This window comes from Pleuronectes platessa, chromosome 6, assembly GCF_947347685.1.
Source record: "Pleuronectes platessa chromosome 6, fPlePla1.1, whole genome shotgun sequence".
NCBI lineage: Eukaryota > Metazoa > Chordata > Actinopteri > Pleuronectiformes > Pleuronectidae > Pleuronectes > Pleuronectes platessa.
Window position 1 is genome coordinate 18266285 of NC_070631.1, and position 27283 is coordinate 18293567.

Genomic DNA, 27283 nt, shown 5'->3' on the forward strand with positions numbered 1-27283 from the left:
CAAATGTAATCGACTACATGCTAGATACATTTGTCAATTGATTGCGGGGGGAAAAAGACTCCGGTTTTCTAGTCGGCATTTTCAGTGCAGTAAAAATAATAATACAGAGATACAGGGGAATAAGAGGTTTTATTTTGATTGTTGAGCCATGTGATACAGTACAAAACCGTGGTGATAAAAACACAACTTATAATGATGAATTCAACTGTTCATTTGTTAATTATTTTCATGTACTTAAGTGAAAACTTTTGTTTGAAATCAGGTGTGTTCCCACAAATGATGGCACAATATCTATACCAAGTTTGGTTCTTGCAGTTGTTGGTGTTTAAGTTTTACTGTGAAGCATGTTGCAAATTTTCCTCTACGGTGCACCAGAGTTAATAAAGCCATCAAAATGATTTTAATGCCGTTATTCTAAGGTTAAAAAAATAGCTTGAAAGAAAATGAGAGGAACATTTGAGAAGAAAACCTCAAAGGGAGTTTTGTCAATAATGTTTCAGCTTTGGAAAATGCATTCTGTAATAAAAATGCACCCAGTGTCCATGAATGTGTCAGCACCTTGAGTTGTTTACCGCCTCTCAAGCTGACTTAGCTCTCTGTTTGTTCGCCTGGAGGCCTCAAAGAAGCTCCTTCAAGATGATGAAGGAGAGAGGAGATGGTTAAAGGACAGGATGGAGATGATGATGTTTTTAAAGGCATCATAAACATGGAAAACATGACTAATAAGGGTTGGCAGGTTTTTAAGCAGGAATTCGTTTTTTGGGAGGGTCTGAGTAGTATCTGGATGGTCAGTGAGAGAGGTAATCCAATATTCAATAGATTGCCATTTAATTCTGTACACATGTTCATTTTCACCTCAGGATTAATTATAACTTTGAATCATAAACTAATTATGACAGTTTTGTCGAGTGCCATCAAGTCAAAACTTATTTTTTTCCAGTACTTGGGTTTATGACCCAATACTTGCAAGACTATTTAAATTCTGATCAGAGTCAACAATCAAGACAACAAGCTACTGAAGACATGACACAGAAGGAAGGAGTAAATGAAGGAAGACAGGAAGGAAGTGGAAAAGACTGTACTGATGTCTCTTCTTTGATGTTTCGAGACGTCATTAAATTTGGTCTCTGTTGGTGAAGGAGGTCTCAGTGGCTTTAGTGGCGCTCAGGAACTGGCACTAATTAGAACTTCGAACACACACACACACACACACACATAAAATGAAGACACACTGTTATAAGAATCTTAAATCTTCTGCTCATGAAAAGAAGTCCTACCGCCACCTCCATCTGGAACAAGTTAGAAAGTGTGTAAGTGTGTATGTGTGTTTGTGTGTGTGTGTGTGTGTGTGTGTGTGTGTGTGTAAGTGTGTGTGTGGATATGGGTATATGTTCTCTGTTTGAAGTGGCAGGTGTGTCTTGGGTGTCTCATATCAGTTTTATTAGGTGTTTCCTCGGCACACTACTCACAGGCCTCACATGGCACTAGGTTTGCTTTGTGTGTCTGTGTGTGTGTGTGTGCACATGCTACTGTCCAAGGAGAAAAGAAGACAAGTGCATTATCACACCGACCTTAAAACACACTGTTTGTAGATCTACGTAACTTGTGCCTAAATAATTCCCAGTGTGTGTGTGTGTGTGTGTGTGCGTGTGTTTGTGTGTGTCTGTGTGTAAGAGAGAAAGAGAGAGAGAAAGCAAGCGAGAGAGTAAGCGAGTGGATAACAGATAGAGATGTTTGACTTTTTGTCAAACTACACAACTGTGCATTCTTTCAAGTATTTTAGTGTTGGCTCATTGTTTTTCTTAGTGTCCAATTAGATGAATTACTGTTATATCTTATGGCATCTACCAAGCAAAAGTCACATACACTTAACACACACTCACATATTGTATCTCATGTGTGTTTGTGTGTGTCTGTTAAACATAACTGAGTTTGACAAAAAGTGTGAGAGGTTAAAAGGTAAAAGGTCCTCACATTGTTATTTTTGGACTGTGTTTGTGTGAGTGTGTATGTGTGTGCGTGGTGGCTGAGAGTTATAGGAACGATGTAAGCGAGATAGTGTAGAAACAAACAGTTCCTGGCAACTAAAAGAAAAAAGAAATTTACGAAATCTCAAAGTCTCTGTTGAATTATTTAATTTAGGCAAACGATAACACCACGCCCGTCCTGTAGCTGACTTGTTATCTCCTTCATGAAAGTGTCTGTCTCCACTCCCTCTACTGACAACTGGCGACCACCTTAAACATGTTTTTACTGATAGCGCTTCCTCCCAGAGTCACAACCTCATGACCTCGACCATCATTAATTACAGCTCAGGAAAATAAATAACAGGGAGAGGGGAGTCACTCAACAATTTCAGCCAAGCGTGTTCTGTCTTGCTCAGCCTGTTTACACATTTTTCTGCTTCATCCTCTACATGTAATCAGACTTATTATCTGATCGTATAGATACTTCCTCTGAAACTCTATTGCTGCGCATAGTGAGCTGACAGAAAATCATTTTAAAACAGACCAGGGATCAGATAGAGCAAGTAAAACATTTAGAGTATGCGACTGATTCTCAAACAATCAACTTGTAAGCTCAGGTCTGTGTTCTTTCATGACAGGATTGATACTATGCTTTTATTTTGGTTTAGCTTCATCAGCAGAGATGTGATCAGTTTCACTTTAAGTCAGTCTAGACTTTAGTATTTTTTTGTAGTAGCCTAGGAAAGTAAAAGATGATCCTGTCTAGAAATGTAGTCATGTTTTAGGTTATAGTTTTTTTACTGTAGACTTTAAACGTTTGTTTCCTAACACCATGGAGTCGATGATTCCTTATCCTTAAAGTAGTTTTAGCTGCTTAACCTTAATTCCCTCTCAACTCTAATGGGTAGATAAGAAAATACCCTGCTATTTATACTTTTTGGATATGCAATTCTGTATATTAGAAACAAATCACTGCAAAACTAACTGTATGGACAGTCAGAAGAATGTATAACTTGTCAGAAATGTTGGTCGACTGTCTTCAATCTCTTCATGAGTGGATTCCCCCACTATCAACAACTTTTTTCACTGACTCTTCTCAAAACGGTAAAACGCAAACGGTAAAATGAATAATTGGATTATTATTGGGACTAAAGAAGGGTTAGAAAACGTAAATTGCCATTTCACAAAAATCGTATTCTCTGTAATGACTGCGTTGATAATCGTGTTTATGTTTCAAACTGAAAGTAAATATCTTAGATCTGAAAATATACCCTTCTGTTTACACTGATATAATACAGAACTAACAGTAACATGTGGGCTCCAGATTTTGGATGATACAGCAATAACACTTAATTGGTCTTGAATGGTTTTGTTTTAATATTAATTAGAAAAAGATGCTGCAGAGGCAAGAGACCGAGCTACCAATCTCTGCACCTTAAAACCGCACGTAACTCTTTAACTGTATATACTGTTGGTTTTTTTTATATTGTTATATTGTTCAATATTGTGTTTTTTAATTTGTTGTTTGTAAAGTGCACCAACCACACCAAGGCAATTTCCTGTATGTGCAAATATACATGGCAATAAAAAGAATTCTGATTCTGATTCTGATTCTGATCAGTCTCTACCAGTCTTCTGCTCTTTCTGCTGCCAATTGTACTGGTTCATGTTGGTCACAGCTCTTATGCCTGCCAGGAAGCCAAGTAAGGTGATTGTGGTTTTCTGTACTGAAATGAATTTTTGATTGGATACATGTTGTAGTCGGTAGATATTTGCAAAAATCACCTCAGCCGCTTTGGCGCGAGTTTTTTGCCATGACTGAATGTTTTCAGGGGAACATAGAAAACTGGTTTCTTTGAGGATTAAACAGCTGCTGAGACCGAAGGATTAGACAGACGAGTTCATCCAGCTGTTATGCTTTAAACTGCCTCTGCAGTGTTTGTGTGAGTCTGTGATTGTGTTTGAGGTCCTGTTGACTGTTTAGCTTTAGCTACTTTCTTATACATGTGCATATTTGTGTGTGTATTTCCTCATTTCCTGTTAATATAACAGACTCTGACTTCTCTCCTCTGAACATTGGTTGTTTATACTGGAAACAACTCTCCTTGTCCAAACTTGCCACTCCCTACCCGGGTCAGGCCGCTGAAGTTTTCATTGCTGTTAACTCTATGACGGCTCCATTTTTCGTATTGATGAAAAAAAATACTGACGAAGTAAAAATTGTGTTAATTTAGGTTTACCAACTAATAGCTGCTAATACACTAATACATATGTTAGGGGCCGTCTTTTTTGGAACATCTAGTCTACTCAACCCAAAAAAGGAGTCTTCATGGGCTACAAAGACCAAGGAGGCAAATTCGAAATGAGATGCTCTGGTCTACAGGGTTTCCATCAGCGTCAGCAGCTAGTCTCACCCTTATTGCTGTTGCCCATAGCAGCAGAGCTGATGGTAGTCACAACATATATTTGTATGCACTTGCCGTTGCCATTACCTCTTTGAAAAATGGCATGTCGCCGCCTTAGCACAATGGACCCTGGGATAGGTTTGGCTGTGAAGGATCCTCCCATTGGCGTATTAATTTCTCGGGAATGAAAGAACCGAACCCATTTATCAGCCAAATTTGAAGGACCCTTCGAAATGGGACAGTTAATTTGTGCCATTGTGACACAATTGGTCTTCAAATGCAACCTCCAAAGGATGCAGCCCTTTTGGTGGTACCTGTAAGATGTTCCCCTTTAAATTCCCCAAAGTATCAGAAATGTGCAAGAGGTTGAAAGGTCAGACTTGTCCGCCTTGGACCAACTTGGAAACAAAACAGTCTGAGAAACATTGTCCTTGACCTTAGGCATACTCTTTTCTGCATCTACATGCAGCTTATTTAACATGTGTCAGAGCCAAATTGCGATGCGAGGTTGTACTTAACACAAACAAATCAAACCATAATTAAATGATTTGTAGGCTGTGGTGCCGTTACTGCTCATGTTTCTCAAAATAAAGCCCACATTATGACATAAACCCTGTTTCTTTATGTTCTGAGGAAGATATTTGTCTCCAGTCCTGCTCTCTGGAGTCACCTTCTCTGCTGTTTTGGCCGAACTTTCTCATTCTCCTTCTGAAAAACATAAACATGTGCATGTCGAGTTGTCATGTGGTCAGATGTAAAATAAATATTTCATTAATACACTGGTAAGAAGCAGTACAGTGGTTAGACCGTTGTTGGACATTTGGGAAGTGATTTTCGTCTTTCTTGGAAGCGCAGTGACGTCCTGTTTTATGTTTCCCATTGTGCAGTCTAAATAATGAGAAATCAGACTATTGCGCATCATAATGGCCAAGAGAGGCCTTGGCAATGTATTTTGTTTGATTATGTTAATGACAAATGCCTCTGAGACCAAATGTAACAATCAGTTTTTGTTGAAAATAGACTTTTTAAACCACCAAGACACAAAGCTGTGGTTTCACTGGGCAGATTCTTAGTCAGATCTGTATGAATGGACAGCCATTGTTGTTGGGAAAGCGTATGTGGTCAGCCAACCTTCTCTTGAAAATGAAAAGGTTAATAAATTAACATTGTTGATTTTAATCACAAAATATCTCTGAATGTGGATATTTAAGCAATGATTAAATCTCCTGTTTCATTTCTGGCTGGATGTTTAAAACCTTTCACTTAAATCTCCCAGTGAGCCGAAACCCTCAAACCACTTCATCTTCTGTTTAACTCCATTCAATGCCACTTAATCTCTGACAAGACCACACAGACGTGTAAAACCCAAAATCCCAGGGTGGAGGAACAGAGAGGCATTTTCTTTATTCAACATTTCATTCCACTCTTTGCTCTCCTGATCGGCCACACACAAATCTCCAAGACGACTCCCTGAGTGGAGGAACGGAAATACAGGAGAGACGGATTTCTGCTCGCTCTCAGTCCACTTGGTAGACATCGTATATCTCCTCAAAGAACATAAAGGGCTGTGGCCTCCAGCCGCATGATGGTTCCAGTAGCCTGGACATAAATTCTGCAGCGGTTTGGCACGAGTAGAGTCAGCCTATATTAATTTGTGCAAAATAATTAGGCGGGGAAAACCAGCCAGAAATAAAGCTGCCAAAGTTGCTTGATGGAAGCTCCCATACCTCAATATAAATCTCTCACTTTCAACTCCAGATTCTTCGTCTTTATTAACATTGAATAATTAGTCTTTAATTTAGATTTATTAAACACATTCTGAATTCAAATGGTTTTCTGTTTAGTTTATGACTGCTCTGGTTTTGTTTGGGTAGAGAGACGAGCCGTCGGGGAAGGGCCGCATGATGATGTAAACGATCCCTCGTAGCGCGGTGACATGGTTTACATCAGGTCTGCAACCCCTCCGAGAAAACCATCAACAATGTTTGAGCGCCCGACTGCGTCTTTGAGAGGGACGCAGGCCACACACAAACACAAGATGACAGATTTACTAGACCTGGTCACACACAAGACATGTACTTGTAAAAACTCAAAAAGACGCATTTATGTGGAGAAATTAAAAACAGGCACGTGGACAGAAAAAAAGCAAAAGACAAAAAAAGAAACCTGCAGCAAAACCCCTAGATTAATGAATTTATCTGCATTTGCACACGAATACAAAGAGAAACACCAGACGCTTATTGTGCCGATATTAGTTTGACCTTGTTAACTTGAGAGAATGACACCCGGCCCGATCCTTTCCTTCTCTGCTGACACCTGTTTTGTCTGCTTGTCCTGGGACAGACAAGAAGCAGGAAGTAGTCGTGCCCTCTGCTTCCTCTGGACCTCAGTGTAGTGCAGAACAGTCCTGATTCATGTTTCCTCAGCCAGTGCTTCATTTGTCCTCGCTCCACTGTGTGTTTAAATGTCCGTGTCTGGGACCCTAAAACAATTATTAAAGGGAGTTTTTTTTTTACTTGTTTCAGTTGTATTTGAGTTACAAATTTAATGTGTCAGGGTGTCTTGTGAAGCAGTGACAGTTTCTCTCTTTCTCCCTGAGCTGCCCTGCTTTCCATTTATCGTCCCATCTGCACCACAGAAGTTAAAGCCATTTTCATCATGGGTGTCTTCATCATGTGTTTGTCATTTCCACAAATCTCAGCTTTAAACCCCCAAATTATCCACCACATTTCTGTGCTGGCACAGAGGCGTTTGTGATGCTCCACAGAACATCTTGTCAAAGCTCGTCTGACCCGAATGTGATGAAAGTTGCTCCACAACATCAGCACGTCACTTTGGCAGAAATCCAAAAATTGGAGATACAATTCCTGTGTGGGACACCAAGGCTATCGCGTTTCTTCTAATAAAGCCCTTTTCTTGTCCCTCATTGCAAACATATGGGATCAATAAACCGTGTAAAAAATAAAAGATTTTGGTTCACTCCAATACCCAGAAAACCAACTTGTCTGCATTTGGACACTGTTGCACTGTGTTATTTCATTTAAGAGTTCAAGAGTTTAAGAGTTAAAAGTGTGTGTGTGTGTGTGTGAAACATGTTACATTATTTACCTGGACAGAAGTCATCTGCTTGACCCTGAAAATGTTATGGTCGCCATTTTTTTTTTAATGTTGCATGGAAAGTAAGTCATGGTTTATTATCTGCCGCATACCCAAATCAAGAACTTAAAGCAATCCATTCCCCAAATAATGCTTTCACTGTGGCAGTCATGGTACTGAGATCAAAATAATTCTGTATTTAAGTGGACAATGCCCTGCAACATATACTGAACCTTTTCTCATATTTCCCTGAGGTTTTACTCTGTGCGACTATGTTTGTTTTGCAGACGGAGTGTGCCAACTTTGTTCGTCTCCTGCAGCCGTACAACCGCACTCACCTCCTGGCCTGTGGCACCGGTGCTTTCCAGCCCATGTGTGCATTTGTATATGTGGGGCACAGAGGCGAGGTAAGGCTGTGCGAAAATAATCTGTGTGTGTATTTGTGTGTTTGTACTGGCAGCGACAAGCAAAAAGTACCAATCAGTTGGTATTGGTATCGACTCTGGTATATGCTGTTGTCACGTTGAGTAGGATTATATTGTGCTCTACCCGCCTGAAATACTATGTGACTGCAGGTTTTTTTTTACCCTGTTTTTTGTCTAAAACAAGTGTTTGGATGCTCTAATACATATTTCAAATAAAGTAATAAATATTTCACACTCTGTGTCACCATTACAAAGCAGGTTCAGTTTGGACTTTGCAGTTTATTTGTTATTTAGTTAAAGGTGAATCACTCCAGTATCAACATTTCAAATTTTATTACTTTATCGGTTATAGACGGAATTTGACAACTACGTATATATGCTGATACGAATTTGGGAGGAACTCATGAGAAATGTAAGTTGATATAGAAACAGATTTAAAGTGACCATTAAAACTGAATAGGATGTCACTGTGTCTCCAACTGAACAAAATTACCCACAAACTCAAAGATAAAGTACTAATAATCTTTCAGCTAATGGTAATAAACCCATTTTTATGTATACTAATCCATTCGGTTACTATCAAGCAAATTAATATAACTCAATATTCAGTCTCATCTAAGCTCTGGTTTGGCCTCCACATTTGGTTTACCTGGGTTTAAGTGGCTAAATGCTCTTTAGACAAACAGCTTTGTGTTTCTACCTTTTGGTGCTGGACAGTGAAGGTGCAATTATCTTGTTTACTGCAGGAAATGACTGTCTATGTTAGTGGTGCATTGTGGGATTGGTGAAGGCTGATGTCGTCTCACATTGCAGTGATGCATTAGATAACCAAATATATTGCTCAATGATGCATTAAGTGTTTCTGTAACACCGGACAGGTTGAATATATTTGAGCTCCGAATAAAGTAGAAACTCAAATGAAGTAGAATCTACATAAAGCCTCAAAGGATGGTGGTCAAAGTAGGATACAATGTCACACAGCATCATGATGAAAACATGTAGAGTCACTGGGTGGCCTCGAAGCAGCTCCATGGTGGAAATTAGGCTAATTGAACAAACATGGTTTAAGCCCAGATGTGTTTTCCAGAGAAACCCAGTTCAGATTGTCCCTACGTGACACTCGGATCCCTGGGGCTCAAGGTCAAGCATGAGCAAGCAGCTCTGTCATGGGTCCTTCTGTAGCAGTACTCAGCCGTTCAGCCAGGCCCTGTGTACATCTTTTCAACTGCACAGACTGGCTCTCTACTCAGCCACTCTGATCGGGGGAACCCGCTGGGGAATCTCACACTTGGAGCCATTTAAGACATGAATCAATGAATGGAGCCACTAAGACAGACTGGAAGCTGGCTGCTCGACAGCGGCCCGACAGATCGCAGCTCGGTGTGGCGCCCTGCCTGGCCCAGCGGGAGAAGGTCACACTGGACATGTGGTGAGGACAAAGCTGGTTGTTGGCATAGATTTAGGGACGAGAAAGGAGACGGGCAGGGGAATGCCAGCAATTCATTCGCTTAAGTGTGGCTTGTGAATTGTGTGGCTTGCGACTCAAAGCTTTTTCTCCTGGATTTAGGTGCTCGTCACAGTGTGTGTTCTCCTCGGCGCTATGTTCTGCCCTCCTCTCAATCTGTCATTGTCAGTGCGGTTTTTGGATTCTGGGTTTTTATGGCACATCGTGAAAAACTGCACACGCTTTCCTTTACTTGTGCTCAATAACTTTGAGCGTAGAAATGGTATACAGTATTTGTGTGTGTGTGTGTTAGTGAATGTGTGACAGAAAAAAAAAGGTTCTGAAAATAAGTCAGTAGTATCCTGTAAAAAAGTAGGTTACCTGTTCAGACTCACAGACCTGTAGGAAAATTAGGAGCTGAACTGCATGAACTTAGCATGAACTTCTTATCAATGCATTTGAGCTGCATTTGTGCTGTACGATTTTTTTTACAATTAATTCAAGTTAGATATAGTGATGGTTTAATACTAGTACTCAAGGCTTTCATTGAGTTTCACTTGTTAACGCCTGCTTCTTAGGAATAAAACCACCCACATTGAGTCAGACAACACTTCATCAATAACAGAGTTTCAGCCATGTTTGGAATTGTTGTGGTTAGAATTTCTGAGTCCAACTCTGTCAAATCTAGTGTTATTTATTTGTTTCTGATGGTGAAGATAGTGCAGCTCTCTTCACAGACATCGCTGCATTTGTCTGATTTACTCCAGGGAATGTGTGTATGTGTTTCTGAGGAAGAGAGATGGAGTGATTGTGTCTCTATAGTTCTATAAACAGGTGTGTGAAATGATTTACAGGTTGTGTCAGCTGACTGACTCCGTGTGTGTGTGTGCGTGTGTCATCACTCAGACAACAGCCATTTCCTTTCAGTTGGTCAGTGTGTCTCTCAGGATGGACGACACCACAGGGAGCCTGTCCATTTATTTAACCAATCGTTAACTGGTGGAGAACGCACACGCCCGTCTGTTTGTCTGACCTCCAGGGTACAGAGGCTGAGAGTCCTCACACTGGACTCTGGGTGGGATGAACTTTGACCTCCTACGTGTTTCATCTCAGTTAGACGCAGAAACGCATATACTCCCTGTGACTTTGTCTCTCGGTCCTGTGCTGCTGTCCCACACTTAACGCAAAACGTGTGAATGTTGCAAGAAAAACTGTGCGCAGTAGGTGCAGCTGTGTTGGATCAGAGAACCAGACACATACACACACTCAAGCAATTCTCCGACCAAATTTATTAGTATTGGACAAGTTGTTATTGTTCTTTAGTGCTAGGCAATCTTGACTATTTCTCATGATTTCATACAAACATGAAAACTAAGAGACACATTCAGTAGCAACCTAGAATACATAAATTCAAATATATTCATCATGGAAGGACATTTCAGTGGATTTTAGTTTTCTGGTTGCTCACATTTAAAAGTTATCGTGCACTTATACTTAATTTTATCTCACCAATCAGGAAAAGATTAAAGCAAGTTTCTTTATTTTTAAGAACCTTTACGTTTTTCTGATTATTTGCTTAATCTTCAGCACATGGTGGTCATGTGATGTCGTGCAAGATATAAATGCATCTTGAGTCTGTGTTTCTCACTCAGATACACACACAAACGTGTTTGTACTTCTATCTTAGTGAGGACACTCTTAAGCATAATGCATTCCCTAGCCCATTACCCTAACCATCCAAACTAAATGCCTAGCCTAAACCTCATTCTAACCCTAAGCCTAAAACCAAGTCTTAACCCTCAAACAGCCCTTTGAAGAAGTGAGGAGCAGCCAAAATTTCCTTTAAACGGTCCTCACAAAGTACAGGAACACACACACACAGAGTTGAGAAAAACAAAAGATACGAACTTGAACATATAAATATGCAGCGGTACGGAGAGAAACCCACATAAACATGATGAAAGACATGCGCATTCAAACATAAATAAAAATGAATAAAAACAAATTTGTGGACACACACACACTATAGAACACAGAAAAGAGTCTTTTCTCACAGACCAGCCTGAATCAGTTCAGATGCTAAATCTTTCAGTAATAGCCCCTTTTTCCTCAGCACAGCAGCTTTTTTAGAGTTACAAAGTAACGTATTATGTCACTTCCTCACAGACGTCCATTACAACCTCTTTTAAGTGCTTGGATATATGGGACACAGGAAAAAGGAAAGAGAAAGAACACTCTTCAGCAGGGCCCATAGTGCAGCATTAATATGAATAAAATATGGACTAAAAATACTTTAAGCATACTGGCCAGTTAATTGCTCATGAATCACTTTTTTATTTCTCCCATGTATGTTGCTTTTGGATCAAAGCCCTACAAACTGGAGATGAATGAAACCGCTTTCATGATTATTTTACTGCTTTTCATTTTTCGCCCCATAATGTTCCATGGCATTATGCATCAGATTTTCCCAGTTATGATCTCCATAACTCCTAATCTGTCCATGTCTCACTACACTTTACCACTGCCTAAATTGTTCTGCCTTTAACTGTCTCCCATGATTTCGTCTCAGACACTCTGTCCTTTTCTGTGTCCTCAAGAGTGAAGAAGAGTGTAGAAGGAAATATATATAAATATATATATATATATATATATATATATATATATATTTATATAAAGATATATGTTTTATATATCTATTTCTTTATATTCCTACACCAGAGTACTGCATGCTACTTATGTGATGTCTTTCTGCTGCTGGAACATTGCAAATTTCCCCATTGCGGGACTAATAAAGGACTTCTTAATCTTAATCTACTTTAACAGGGGACAGACATTCTCCGGTTTCCTAAAATTCAGAGCTGATTAGGGGAGATGGAGCCAGGCCATTATGAGCAAAAAGACAAAACAAATTGAAGACCAGTAGACATTTTAACATTCAACATTTTTTGAATCAAATGTAGTTTAAAGTTAAATGGGACAGCTTGGATGGTTTGAAGACAACCTCAGGGGTTCTGACAAATGATTCAAATCATTAATTTAAAAAAGGGCAGCCACACTCGTCTTCATCAAATCATGATCAGGGAGGGAGGACAAGAAGGGAGGACAATGAGTACAAAAAGTGGATGTCTGGTTTGGTTTGTTCAGTAAGACAGAGGTCGAGAGATAGGACAGGCAGTGGAGCAGCCGCCAAGAAGCTGTTTTGTGACTGGATTGTTTGATATGATTCAAAGTAAAGTTGAATTCTCCTCCTCCCTGTCCCTCCTGCGTTAACTGTAGTATTTGTATCTTATAGTAGAGAATGGAAGGAACAATCTGTCAAGATGTCAGTACCCCAACTCCATATCTTCTCAGATGTAATTATGTGTAGGATGAAAGATGTCCAAAGAGTCGATTGTCACTGCTGTCTGTTTTAAGTGTCTTATAATGGATTGCTGTTATACTGTTACTGTTCAGCAGTAACTGTTGCCAAAAGTGACAACTACAGGAAAATGGTAACTGCTAAAACATAGTTTAACTGTAGTTTAAATGGAAAGAGCCACGTATGTTTGCTAACATTATGAAACACACAAACGATCAGAGTAAAAATAATAATAACAAAGAAACGGATATTAAAAGTCATAGGCAGTCAAAGATGTGTCTTAAGAAGTGAGATTTAAAAGGGAAACCAATTCTGCAAGCCTCATCTCTTCTGGCAGATTGTTTCACAGTGTAGCTGCCCTCATGGCACAGGCTCTGTCTTCTTTGGTTTTCAGCCTTGATTTTGGAATGGCTGGCAACGCCTGCAGAGGATCTCAGAATGAGGCCTGCTCGTAGAAAGAGAAAAGGTCGGAAATATAGGGAGGGGCCAGCCGTTACAATCAATCCCAAAATAACAGGCAGTCAGTGTCAGGATGATGTGGTTACACTATTTGGATTATGTTCGAAGCCGAGCGGCAGCACTTAGAGTGGTCATACCAGACGGAGTGAGGCTGTACAGTAGCAGGAAAACCTCTGGAATATGATTGTTCTGCTAATAAACTTGTTTTACTTTAAGAGGGAAACTGTACTTTTGTGTCTTATAAAGATCACTTAGTTTCATTTTGATAGGCAAATGATTAGTGGTTAATATCAATATCATATAGCTAGCATTAGGTTCCGATTTTGGAGAAGGGTCAGGTTATAATAATGTAAGTTATTAGATGAACAAACTTAATGAAGTTTCTGAGTTAAATGATTTAAATGTGAATTTACAGTATTTATGTCAGTGGTCCCTTGTCTTTGTGGTTTTGTAGCAGGGCTCCTGATGTATTTAACTTGGCTCAGCTGAATACAAAGTAGCTTCTCTTTCCACGTCTCCCTCTTTCCCTCCATCTCTTTCTCTCTCTCGTTCTCTGTCAATCGCAGCGTTTGTGTATATTTGTCTTGGCAGAGTATGGCCAAAGCGACTCTGACAGTCTAATCAGCTACAGGCAGCCACACTATTCCTTCAGATCATAATGAGATAACGCACACACACACTCACACACACACACACACACACTTCAAAATGTACAGTCTAGTGCACAGTCAAGATACACAATTGCACTTTGAAACGTGGGTACAGAAATGCAAACTCACACACACACACACACACACACACACACACATCCACAGGAGAGCAAGGAGGTGATGAAGGAACAAGGATGACTAATGAGTTCACTAAAAGACGACAGCAGAGAGAGGATGTAGAGCAGTAAAAACAGAGAAGAGAGGAAAATCAGGATATAGAGAGAATGAAAGCAATGATGAAAATGGAAGAAGGAAGGGAAAAGTTTAGCAACTTTTTATAGTTATCAATTATAGGAGATGTATTCAGAAACTCAATGATATTAATCTGCATAAAGCTGTGATCCTCATTCAGGGATTTGTCTGCAGACCCATGTTGAATTTCTAATTATTGTAGTGTGCAAGTCTAGTGAAACTGTCAGAAATACATCTTTATAAACTACATTGATCACAGGGCTTGACGATTTTTTTTCAAATCAGGCCGTGATAAGATTCAGGGCACTTCTGAAGTACCTGTCATGTGTCACAGAAAAGTTGATTAAGTGTGATAAAGTGTGTAAACATTGTGCGCTTCGGTTGGCTGCACATGTTCACTTTAACATCTGTAAAACGTATTCAAGCCTCCCTGCGTACATTCATAAAGGTACATATGGATCAAATGAAATATTTAAGCATCTCATTTTATGAAACCTGTTGGTTTTGCCGATGTGGCCTATATATAAATGTTTTGGCTTATTAATTTGTTACCATGTTACCCAACATGCATTATAACACAATATGTTGGTGCATGTACAAAGACTAATGTGCGTCAGTGTGTGTATTGTCCGCTGTGTTTCTTTGACTATTTTTAACTCGTCGACTTCAATGTCATCATCTCCCCTGTGACCTCTGTTCAGTGGAAGACTCTCCCATCCACTGACAATACTCCATTGTCTATTAGAGGAACAGGGACGCAGACACACAGAGTTCACTGTGAGGACACTTTAATCACCACCGTGGACTTGAATCAAACATGAGGTCTTAGCGTGGGTCCCGTCGCCTTCCAGTCTCTTCTTGTCCCGGAAAGTCGGCTACATTTTGACCCACATTGATCACACCCAGGCCGCTCTGTCAGAGACTGCTGTCGAATAGAAAGGCTAAAAACAAGAGCCCTTTTGTTCGCACTCACCCTGCTCTGACCTGACACATCACACAATCCGAGGATATGGCCAGTGTTCAGGTGAACATGACTAACTGTTGAGTGACGAAGAAAGAGCCACTGAGTTCCTTTTAATTGCTTCCTTACTACCAAGGGGTTTTGACAGCAGTTTTCTTTACAGTTGGTTTTTCGTGAATCCTATATTAAAGTGTGTTCAATATTTTTCACTGAGAAAAAAACATCTGACACCAGACGGAAAAAAAAAAAGGTTTCATAAAGAAGGTGTTTGTTCTGACGGACGTATCAGTTGGCGAAGTGAAGACATTCTTACTTAGAAATTTCATGAATGATGACTCTATATAATTACTTGGTCAGTATGTGTTTTCATGACACACCGCCCATAAATAGGTCTTATATCAGCAATCAGCATTGTTTTTCTGTTGATAACATCTGGATTTTTAAGTGTAGTTTTTATTTGATAACAGTGATACGCATTGTTTTCCTTTATTACCCTGATGGTTGCTCAATATGGCTCTGAGAGTTGAGCTGCACCAGGGACCGGGGGGGGGGGGGACTTTTCTAAACTCTGGCATCTGATCCTGCATTTGCTTGTTTCTGAGACAGTGTCTTATCTCTCACAGACAGAGAGTTCAGTGGAAGGACAAATATTTCTCCTGATCGTTTTATAAGTGTGGACAATGGGACAGTGGCCTGACGGGTAGATCACGTATGTGGCCAAACCTTTTGGAATCTCCTCACACAAAGGAAACAACCACAACGGAAGTGAGCGACAACAGTTGTTAACAATGAAATGACAATTATCAAGTTCCTATGAGTGAGTTCCTCCCTTTTGGGTGCTCAAAGCACCTGCAGCATAACATCTCAAATAGACAAGCGTCACATTTCGAGCGGCCGTTAGCTCGGAAGAGTTTTCACAAACAACTGCTCACTTGACAAAAGTGTGTGTGTGTGGGGGGGGGGGGGGGGGGGGGCTTTTACGTTTGTGTTGTGGCTTTTTCAGTCTATTAATGTGCTTGTGTGATACGTCTTGTCTAACGTAGTAATGGACTCTTCAAATCTCAGATCAGGAATTAAATGGATGAAAACTAATATATCAAGAGCAATTACCTTTTAATGATCCACAGTCTTATTAGTTGTCTCAATGGAAGCAAAGCAGACATTAACCTGATGACTATTCACATTCACTGTAGATGTGCGGAGGGCAACATTTAGATTTGGGGCTAAACTTGTGTTATTGAAAATATCCTGCTTTAATATAACCATGTGTCTCTTTCCTCTCCAGCATGTGTTCACAATGGACCCAACCAACGTGGAGAATGGACGAGGGAAAGTTCCTCATGATCCCAGCCTCTCCTTTGCTAGCACCTTCAGTGGTATGTCCCATGTTGTCCCATGTCTCTATAACTGTGATATGCATATGTTTTATTGAAATAGCTTGAACATAAGATCCAAAGAGGTTGAACCACGTGTTCGATTCTCGATGTGTGCATGTGTCCGGCTACACAAAGTAAAACTTGCTTTGACAAATGTCAGATTTATGTTGTTTCTGTTGCTTTTTGTTCTTAATCTGCCATGTTCAACTATTTAAAATGACACACACAGTTGTGTGTTTCCACACCGTTCACCCCAATCTGTGCTGGAAGTTGAAATGATAATAACCCCAAGAAAAACAACTAACGTGAACTTCTTTGGCTCTGACACGCGTATACATGTGCACACACTCGCTGTAGATTAGGTTAAATAGTTCTGGGCGTTTCTCTCCAGATGTCATTAGGTATTGACTGTAGCTTGTGAGAGGATGCTGATTTATACCAGTGAATTCTCTCTTTCTCTCTTTCTCTATGTGTGTTTGCGTGTTTGCAACCCGCCACCTTCCTCTGTCTGCAGCTGGGTGATTTCAGGATCAGAATTTATCCCAATGCATAGTATTTGGCAGAAAAGGGTTCAAAATGAAGCCAAAATCCTGAGTAGTTTGGACCTCAGCTGAGATGTACAGTTGTCACGTAGATACAGAACAGTGCAAACAAACCTGCTTAGGAAAGCTGCTGGTCCTTCAACATCGTGGAGATTTAGACGAACAGTATAATGACAGATGTAGAGAGATCCAACACAATAAGATATATAATGGTGTAAGTTGCGCATGAGCAGATGGTGATTTGTTCAAGGTTTTTTTCACCTGCACCAGTTTACTTGCTCCACCAGCTTCCTAGTGGAAAATGTTGAGTCAGGTTGTGTAAGATGATCTGACGCCACGAGTTCAAGCTCCTGTTACACGACTGTCCTTGAGTCTGACAGACTTCCCATACTCCCAGTTGGCATTCTGTGTCTGACACGGAACACTGACCTCTTTATGGATTTTTCCTCTCAGGGATCGATGGGTTACAAAAAGCCTCTTCTCTGCTCTATGCAGTCCTATATCCATCCTCTCATGTTATGTCCCTGACACAACATGAACGCATCCCTAGGCCCCAAGTAGACACAGAACAATTATTTACTTATGGAAAAATGTATTTAGTATCAACAATTGTTTAACATTAAATAATATCTATTTAAGTAGTATCTTGGCTCTAAGACAAAGGCAAAAACTATTAAAAAAAACACATCTACATAAATTTAAATATCCATATAATATGTCCAAATATCTATAAATCAAATTGCAAAAGCCTAAATAATCTTCCCAACAAACCAAAAACAGGAGAAAAACCAGCACAATGCAGAATCAAAGGATAAAAAGATGATGTGGCAAGACGTGCAGCTTAACCCCACTCCCTTTAGTCTTCTCATAGGTGGCAGCAGGCCAAACAGCTGAAGGGATATCATTGTCCACCAATCATAACCTTGTCTTGGCATTGTACTATCCGCATGCATCATCACACTTTCCACCATGAGGGGGGGGGGGGGGGGGGGGATGTATCCACCACAGACAAACGACTGCAGGCATGCTTACAGAGACTGATCATCTCATTACAGCACAAAATAAAAAAAAACGAAGACAGAGGGTTTCGCCAAAAATGAAACGGTAAAACTTGAAGAAAGTAATTGCCATCGTCAGATATCAGCCCAATGAGGTTTCCCACTCTGAGACTTGTCTTCAGTGTTCGGATCTTCAGCCAAAACACACAAAGCGGAACTCCCCAGGCCCTGTCACTTATTTCTCTGTCTGTTTTTCTCTGCGTGTGTGAATTTGTTATCCCACATGCTGCAAGTGTGTCTGTTGATGATGATGCGTGTGTCTCTAATACCGTTTATGCGGCTAAATGAGATAAGAAGAGTTCATTTACACCCATGAGATCGCAGGGGAGTCTTCCACCGCCAAATTCTGTTCCTACATCAGCATCTATGCCAGGAAAAAAAATTAGAAACAGTTGTATTATGTTCTTAAAACAAAACAAATGGGCCCAAGGCGGAAAAAAAAAACTATCTCTCATATTTCTTCATTATCTGACAGGTATTGTAGTGATTTATATCATGAGCTGTTTCCAAGCCAGCTGAGGCTGATGTCTCAGCTAATGACGGACAAGCGTGACTGCTAAAGGTTTTTCCAGCATCGCGTAAGAAATGTGGCGCGAGACAGATTCTGTATTTATTTCCAATTGACAAGAAATCTGTTTTCTCAATTGCTGGAATTGAAAGTGAGTCCACGGCTGATGGTGTCAGTCTCAGTGGAGGATGTCTCTTATAAGAGTGTATGAGCTGTGGTTTCACATTACTCTCCCAGTTCGCTCTGTTATGGATTTGTCCGATTTCTTTTCCTCTGCCTCATTTGCCTGAACCGCAATTTTTCTTTCTCTGACCCGTGATTTCCTTATTGGTCTTCAGTGCCAGACATTTCTTTTCCTCATAATCTCCTTTCCGTTATTGCTGCTGTTATTTTACACATTGTCTTCCCTTCTGCATTTGTATAATATTTGTTAACGCTCATGCCTCCCTCTCTGCAGGTGGAGAGCTGTACACCGGACTGACGGCAGATTTCCTGGGAAGAGACTCTGTGATCCTCAGGAGTATGGGAGGTCGCTCCACCATGAGGACAGAGACCGATGAGAAACTTCTGCATGGTAACGCTTCACTGTGCCAGTCTGTCTGTTACAGTCAATACAGAAAATACATTCTTATGTTACAGACAGAGGGCAAGCTGTCTTTAATCAGTTCCTAAAGTTTCTTAATTTTCAAATGAGCTCACATTTAGGTTCATTTTACGAGTGAGAGTTTCTATAGTCACATGCTGTTTAATACACTTTACCTTATTCACAACTTTAATCAACACCAGACCACAATATGATGCTTCATTAAACCACTAACATGTTGAAGAGTAAGAGAATGCAGCTGTTAAAGTTAAATAAATGTAACAATAAAATAAATACAATAATGCAGTTTATGATCAATTGTGAGGAACAGGTTAAATCAAAATCCACCTCCATGTGCCACCAGGTTAGAATATACAATAGATCTTCTTAACTGGTTTATGGCTAAAAAACAGAGCTAAAAGTTTCTTGGGGGAAACGAGTGAGGAGGATGACTCCTCATCAGTTTGCATCAAAGCATTGAGGGGATCTCGGTTGTTTTCGTGTCAGAGATAGGAAATGTGTTAAAATACTACTAATACAAAGAACAGTGCTGAGTCTCTGCATCCTTCCGTCTCCCCCTGCAGACCCCAAATTCATCGCCGCCCACCTCATCCCGGACAACGACGACAGAGACGACGACAAAGTCTACTTCTTCTTCACGGAGAAAGCCACGGCGGCAGGGGACAGGGAGGGGGCCATACACTCACGTGTGGGACGAGTGTGTGCGGTAAGATACTTATACTGTTTGTGTATTTGTGGGCCAGTGCACAGTGATGTTTCCATTGAGCGTTCATCAGGCAACTTGTATTTGGTGCATCTGTTTGGCAGTGACTTAATTAAAGCAAGTAGGACTTGCTAAATATGTAGAGGTCTTTGAAATATGCCTCACTGAAGCAGTTCTCAGACATGAACTCAGCTCCCTCTGAGGTTTGTAGTTTTTATCCCCATGTTAATAGTTTTTTGTTATTGTTTTTCCTTACTCTTGTTGATGGTTAAGGGCAGAGGATTTCACACCTCGTAAAGCCCTATGAGACAAATCGGGGTTTTTGAACAAGGGCTATACAAATTGATATATAAATACATGTAAATATATACAGATTAGATTGATTGATAATGTCCGCTATATTGGAGCAGTAGATTCTGGGCCCAGATGCTTTCACAACAAGAAAAACATCTTCTGAGCTTTCAGGTGAGGGGTGGTGAAGCAGGCAGGAGGCACAACTTAAGGTTTAAATTCTCTTGCGGAGATCACGTGTTTCTCTCATGTGCTACTGGGACATTATCCCAGATTCTTATCAGGCGACTGACAGGAAAAACTCCAGTGTCCAGAGCCTCTCATTCGGCCATTTGTGTTCCCCTCTGGATCATTTCTGGAGATTATCCGGAGTTCAGTGCATGTCTGAATGCAGTTCTAGAGACATTATCCCACATGCCCAGGGTAAGACCTCCGTTACAGTATTCAGAGGCACACAGACAGAGTGAGAGATAGTAAGTGAAGCCAGATGATCAGGTGAGCTTCACAATACACTCAAAAAATCCTCCAGTCCCTGAGAGGAGACATCTGCAGGGGTGTCCCACTTGAAGATGAGGTTGTAGAGTTCTGATCTGGGAGAGTCTTTGAGCCCTTAGGGGCTTTTTTGTTTTCTGGAAGATCCATTAGGCATCCCAAAATCTGACTCTACAGTAGGTCTTTAAGGGATGGATGGTGTCACACTGTGGGATTTACCTCCCAGGACAGGAGTTAATGGTTTTAATGGTTTTTCGTCTCACTGTGTCAGTGCCAAACCCTTCACATGGAAGAGACAAATGTCTGTGTCAATCAAATATTTACATTTTCCCAAAAGCCTGTAAAGGCATCGTAATATTCAGAATTATATGAATTCTTTCAACGTGCAAATTGCAAACAGCCTTCAAATTTCCCAACCATAATCCCCATCTGCTGTGTACTATAACTTTATAATGCATTGTCTTCAGCGCACACAATCGCAGGTGTGCTTACAACGCTACAAGCAGATGGCTGCATTTCCTCAGAGACTTTTGATTCTGCCAGAAAAGTTTACACAAACTTCTAAGACAAAATGATAACCTTCTTTCAACCTGGTCTCCATCTCTGTTCCCCTGCTTTCTCTCCATCTGTCTCTCCTTCTCTCCAAGTACATATGTTATAGCATTTCCCCCTCAGCTTTATTTTTCTCCCTGAGGCAAATCTAAACAGTTTTCATTCATCAAGTTTCCCTTGTGGTGATACTTGCCAGGAAGCCAATTTTCTTATCATTGTTGACATACACACACACAACGAAGATTTCCATGTAAGGTATCATGAATATACTGTATATACAATATAAACACAGTTACCATTCACCTCTGATTGTTTCAGGATTTTTCCTTTCATCTAGAACATTAAGTACAGAGCCAAAACAATAAAAAAATTGGATTTGAAAATGAATCTGCAGCTGTGTTTTATAGGTTTTAATCCTTTTTTTTATCAGAACGATGTTGGAGGCCAGAGAGTGCTGGTGAACAAGTGGAGTACCTTCATCAAAGCCAGACTGGTTTGTTCTGTACCAGGACCCCATGGCATCGACACACACTTCAACCAACTGGGTAAGATACACACAAGTCTGTTCAAATATTATTTTGTAAAGACACACATGCAGTAACTTGCATCAGTGTTTCTTGTGTACACACACACACACACACACACACACACACACACACACACACACACACACACACACACACACACACACACACATTAACTGGCATTCTCTTGTTCTGTAAAACAGAGGATATTTTCCTCCTGAGGACTAAGGATGAGAGGAACCCAGATGTGTATGCAATCTTTAGCAGTATCAGGTAAATCCACATTATCTTCATATGTGTTTTATATCCAAAGAAAATAATCTATTGATTCAAGGTTTTTCGTGGATTTTTTTGTGTTTCTCCGCTCTGACTTAAAAAAAAATTTGGCATCAGCTGAGAATCGTGTGTTGCCGGTTGAATTTTTGTTCTCTGTGCGGTGACACGAACGTGAACCCCCCCTGTCGATTCTGCAGACAGGGTTAATAACAATGATGGTTTGAGGTGATGTGGGATCTGAAACCAGTTAAAAATTCATTAACCTCAATCCAACGATGACGTTATTGCGATTCGATTTCAAAGACACAATGTGACCGACTACTCTTTCAATTTCTATCCTCTCTTTTTCAATATGTATTTCCTTTTTCATCCTCTTTTGTCTCAGACTCTCACATTTCTTGTAAAGTATCGAAACAAAAATGTTGAAGTCATTTGTTGACATCTCTCTTTTTTCTCCTCCACAGCAATGTGTTCCAGGGATTTGCTGTGTGTGTTTACCGTATGGCTGACATCAGAGAAGCCTTCAACGGCCCCTTCGCTCATAAAGAGGGTCCCGACTACCAGTGGGGTGCTTATGAAGGCAGAGTCCCATATCCCAGACCAGGGGTGGTGAGTGATTTTTCAACTTGTGTAGCCAACAGTATATACAGCTTAATAAATGTGTGTGCTTGGCAACACTATTAGAAGATATTGTATACTGTATATCCTAGCCTCAAAATTATGATACTTCATAAACAATAATCAACAACATTAATTAATGGATGTCCAGAATGATTTATAATTGAATAAACAAGATTGGGTCTCACAAATTGGAAAAAAAGATCATGTATTTATTTAGTTGTTTCAGAGTTGACTAGACTTTTAGAATTAGTTGCTACTACATTATGATTAGATATACTGTATGTCACTGATAACGATTGATAATTTACTGTGACCAATAACGCTGATTGGTTTTTGCAACATTGCGTCATGCTTCCCTCAGTGAAGTGTAAAACGTAAAGTTCGCAACATTCACGTCATACGCACGATTCGCGATGGGTCACATCTACTTGGGTCGTTGCATTAATGTTGTAATCTCATCGCACAAGGGATTTGCATCGTGTTTGGTGTGAACGCACCATTTAAAGCTTGTTGCTTGGACCCAGGTTGTTTGCCGGTGCACAGGAGAGAAAAAGCTGTGTGTCATGAAAACTCTTAAAAAAGGTGAAGAAGTTTCCATATCTGTAAAGTAAACTATTGTATGTGCTGGTGCAGCTGTGGTGAGTGTATACAGTGCAGACCCTTCTTCTGGTTTACATCCACGCTCTCAGCGGAGATCTGTCATGTTCTCTCAACCACATCACTGAAATTCAGACTCTTTCTACACACAAACAGACACGTGTAAGCAACACACACACACACACACACACACACACACACACACACACACACACACACACACACACACTCAAGCACGTCACCCTCATTAGCAGAGAGACGCAGAGAGTATGGAGGCAGAAGGAATATGAATAATGTGAGAAGAGAGCAGACACCTCTGTGGTTTCACTCCACTGACTCCCTGATTAACAGGAATGTCTTGGCCTGAAAATGAGAGAAAGAGGGAAGGAAGGAGGAAATGGAGGAAGCAAGAAAAAGAGATGATGAGTGGGGGGTAGGCAATGGGAAGAAGAGAGGGAAAGACAAGAGGAAGGAGAAGATAAAGTTAATTGTTGTTTGTTGTTTCTGTCTCAAATGCACCAGACTAAACATTCAAGTCCCATTTGTCTGGATTTCATATAGATTTCAGCTTGATGATGCCGATCCATCATGTCTCCTAAGTCGCCTGTCAAACCTCAGCCAGGTTTGGAAAATAAAAGTTCAGTAATTCTGAAAGAGTTATTTGAGACATTTTGTGATTGTATTGTCCCTTGACATTTGTATTGGATTGAAATATCAGAGTACATTGTTTAAACTTGTGTCAGAACTCATCCTGTAACAGACTGAGTGATGGGATATCACACATTTACCAGAGCTTTAGTAATCCTACCAGGACCTTGGCTCAGCATTTCATTCATCTCTGTACCTTGTTGTATTGTTCTGCTGGTCTCTGTCATTCATACTGACATTTTAAAACAACATGTTTTCACATGTGTTCTGACACTCAAAGCACTGTGTCAGAACACAGTTCAGGGAATGTCCAGGGTGACTTCAGACCCAATGTGAATCAACGTTTCACCAAAACCATCATGTTCAGAGACAGTTTTTACCCACAAGCCATCAGGCTACTGCTAACGCTGTGCACATGACATACACCACTCTACAGCAACACAATGGCATACACATACAACAACTATTATCAAGTATATGATGATAAACATCTTGAAACCGTGATCCATTCATTCATTCATGACTCATTAACATAACTATCTGATAGTTTCTCTTTTATAAAAGACACAAAAAATAACATTTAAGCAGTCTTATCTTTCCAAAATATTATGTTGATATTGTAGTACACTTTTTTAAATGTCAAACATTATGAAACCCAATAATATCAATACCCGCATTTCATTACTTTAGAGTTTTTACATGTACATACTTAATTGTCATGTTGTAGCTGACTACATTATATTTTATTAGTCAGAGAAAACCCTGGTATCATTGTGGTGCTCTGTTTCTGTTTAATATGACCAGTAAGTGAATAATCCTATATTTGGTGATTTAAAGAATGTTTTTGTCTCAAGTGCAAATGAGTGAAACCCAGTCAGGGAGGTGCAGTACATGTAGAAATGAGCAAAGTCATTTCCCAGCATATCAGCCAATCTCCTTCTCCTGTTCTGGGGATGTTTGTTGAAATGGATCAACGTCTTATACGCAGCAAAGGAGGGCTAACACGTTTCATACCGAGCCTGTAACACACATAAACAGAAACAGACAAGAGTAACATCCACATCCACAGTGACACTGGAGTCAAATAGTTGTCTGCCAAATGTGCTCACCCCTTCTCCCTCTGATTAATTCTCACATGGCTCTTAGATGGTAATTGAAAGCAGTCGAGGTGCTGCAGCAAAACTTTGGATGAGTTGAGAATAGACTCTGGAGCTATTCCAGTTCAGGTTTTATGTGCAAACAGATAATGAGGAGTGTGGCGAGCGGTTTTGAAAAAACTTGACATATCAAGGATGTGCACGGGGGAGCTGCATGAGAGAGTGTGTAACTGTGTGAAAGTTGAGCAAATCTGACAAATACATGGAAAGAAATAGTCTCTTCAGTTCCAAAATGAAAGTGTAAAAGATCACGTTTTCCGTTTTTTTCTTTATGCATAACAATTACGTTGATTTTACATACAGATTCCCCACAGATTGGGAAGCACATGCATGCGTGAACTCCCCCTTTGAATTATATACATCGCAATCTATGCACCACTTATCATTAAAAACAAATTGCAAACAAATGTATTTGTTCAGGAAGCATTTGAAGATAGTGAGTTTGAGAATTGAGCACAGGTTTGCTTGCACATTCCACATCCTCTGCAATAACGTGATGCTGTGTGGTGAAGCCTTCTCAGAGGAATGTTCTATACATCAAAATGTTTCTGCATATTTGAGTGTAACCTCACAGCACAATTCAAGTCCCTTCTCTGAAATTGAATCCAGACCATTATAAGGCTATTGTGTGGATTCGTTACTGTTGTTATAAGGCAGAGTAACAGTATTTATACCATATGGAAATACATTCTGGAAAAGCAATATCAAGCAAATAAAAAAGTTCTATATAAATATTTAACCTTCTCATATAAGATGATCAAATGGCCAGCTCTCTTCTGTGTAAGATGATCTATCTCAATTAAATGTCCCATTTCTTTGTCCTGATTCATATTTGCCAAAGTTGCCTCATGACTCTGACATATGCTTTCATTTTAGTCAGTCACTGCTACTTTTTTTTTACTGATACAACTTCTCTCACCCAAATCCCTCTGTGTCCTAAACCTGCCTCGTCATGTAATGATCTGTTTCTCAGGTGAGTTTCTCTTGAGGCTCTTAAGGTATAACCCAAAACATCATATGGTCTCTGTTCTCCCCTGATTCGTCCTTTGTTTCTTTGAGTGAAATCCTCATCCACTTGCACGGAGTAGTAAAGCTTCAAGGAGATTCCTGATCAATTTTAAAAACCAGATTTTTTAAAAATCTAACTTTGCCCACTATTGCTCTGTGTAATAAGCATGCACAAGAAACGACTACAACGATGACTGATATATACTGGTTTCTATACGTTTACTGAGCACTGCCAGGTCTATTTACAAGTTTGCACCTAAAATTAGCATCACTGCAACACAATAACTGCATTCACATGCATCTGCGTACAATATTACTTGGACCACAGCCTTCTTCTCTGGTGTTTGACGGTTTGTTCGTGGAGATTTTATCGCTACCTATTTGAGCGGGCATGCTTGTATGTATTCGTCCGGACAGAGATATTTTGTAAAATAAATTTGCAGTACACACAGGCTTGAGTCTTGCCTGACTCTGATCAATCAAATCTGGTTTTGCCTACAGCTGCAGCTCTCCTGTGTATTTCCTAATGACGTGCCAGAAATCAACCTTAACATGTAACAACATCCTTTATTTATGAAAGGAAGAGTAAGTGCAAGAGAACAATGAATGAAGACGCAATGTTCTGAAAGAAGTAAATCTGTTTTCAGTGGAGGACCAGACAAACATCACTCATGGTGTTTTTTGCCACCAGCAGAGACAATAGAGCCATTTGCTTCTGAACAGTTGGCATCTTTTTCCTCTTACCCCTGCTTCAGTTAAACATGTGTTAAACAGTTGCTGCGCAGACTGCGTGACAAAGACTTTGGCTGCTTCACAAAGAATCACTGATCTCAATCATTTGTGAAGTCACAGGTCATATGGTTTGAGTAAATTCCTTTCGTTTGGAGAGAGTTCAGCCCCTGTAATTATTTGAGTGACACAACATCTCAGCCAAGTACGAGCACATTTTATTATGACTACAGTCACACATAAAGAGACGATTGTTTTTAGAGACGACATGCAGATAAAGTGATGATCCAAACTTTCTAAACACAACACAAATTATATTGATGGTTCTTTGAGATGACTTTAAGACCGTCATTGGGAGTAGTTTGGAAAGCAATGGTGGAAAATGCTGGAAATATAATAAAATGGGAAATACCAAGACTGTTGCTTTAAGCTTTTCCTTCTGTATCACATCCATCTATCTATCCTTGTCTGGTTTAATGTTTTTCTAGTACTGTCAATTTGCAAGCCAAGGATTTTACCCCAAATCTGTTTTAATAGTTTTCTCTCCCATGCTCTTCTTCTCCCTTTGTTCCTCCATCTT

The 27283-nt window shown here is 40.1% G+C and overlaps 1 protein-coding gene across 2 annotated transcripts in view; it reads left to right on the forward strand.

Moving 5' to 3' along the window:
• The window catches only part of sema3bl (sema domain, immunoglobulin domain (Ig), short basic domain, secreted, (semaphorin) 3bl), a 65223-nt gene that overhangs the window by 29680 nt on the left and 8260 nt on the right, over window positions 1–27283 (forward strand). For both annotated transcript variants that reach the window (XM_053425266.1, XM_053425267.1), the window contains exons 4-10: window positions 7756–7875; window positions 16303–16393; window positions 18959–19075; window positions 19669–19811; window positions 21574–21688; window positions 21871–21940; window positions 22408–22552. In XM_053425266.1, coding sequence (XP_053281241.1) covers window positions 7756–7875; window positions 16303–16393; window positions 18959–19075; window positions 19669–19811; window positions 21574–21688; window positions 21871–21940; window positions 22408–22552 — 801 coding nt within the window. The remainder of the gene's footprint in view (window positions 1–7755; window positions 7876–16302; window positions 16394–18958; window positions 19076–19668; window positions 19812–21573; window positions 21689–21870; window positions 21941–22407; window positions 22553–27283) is intronic.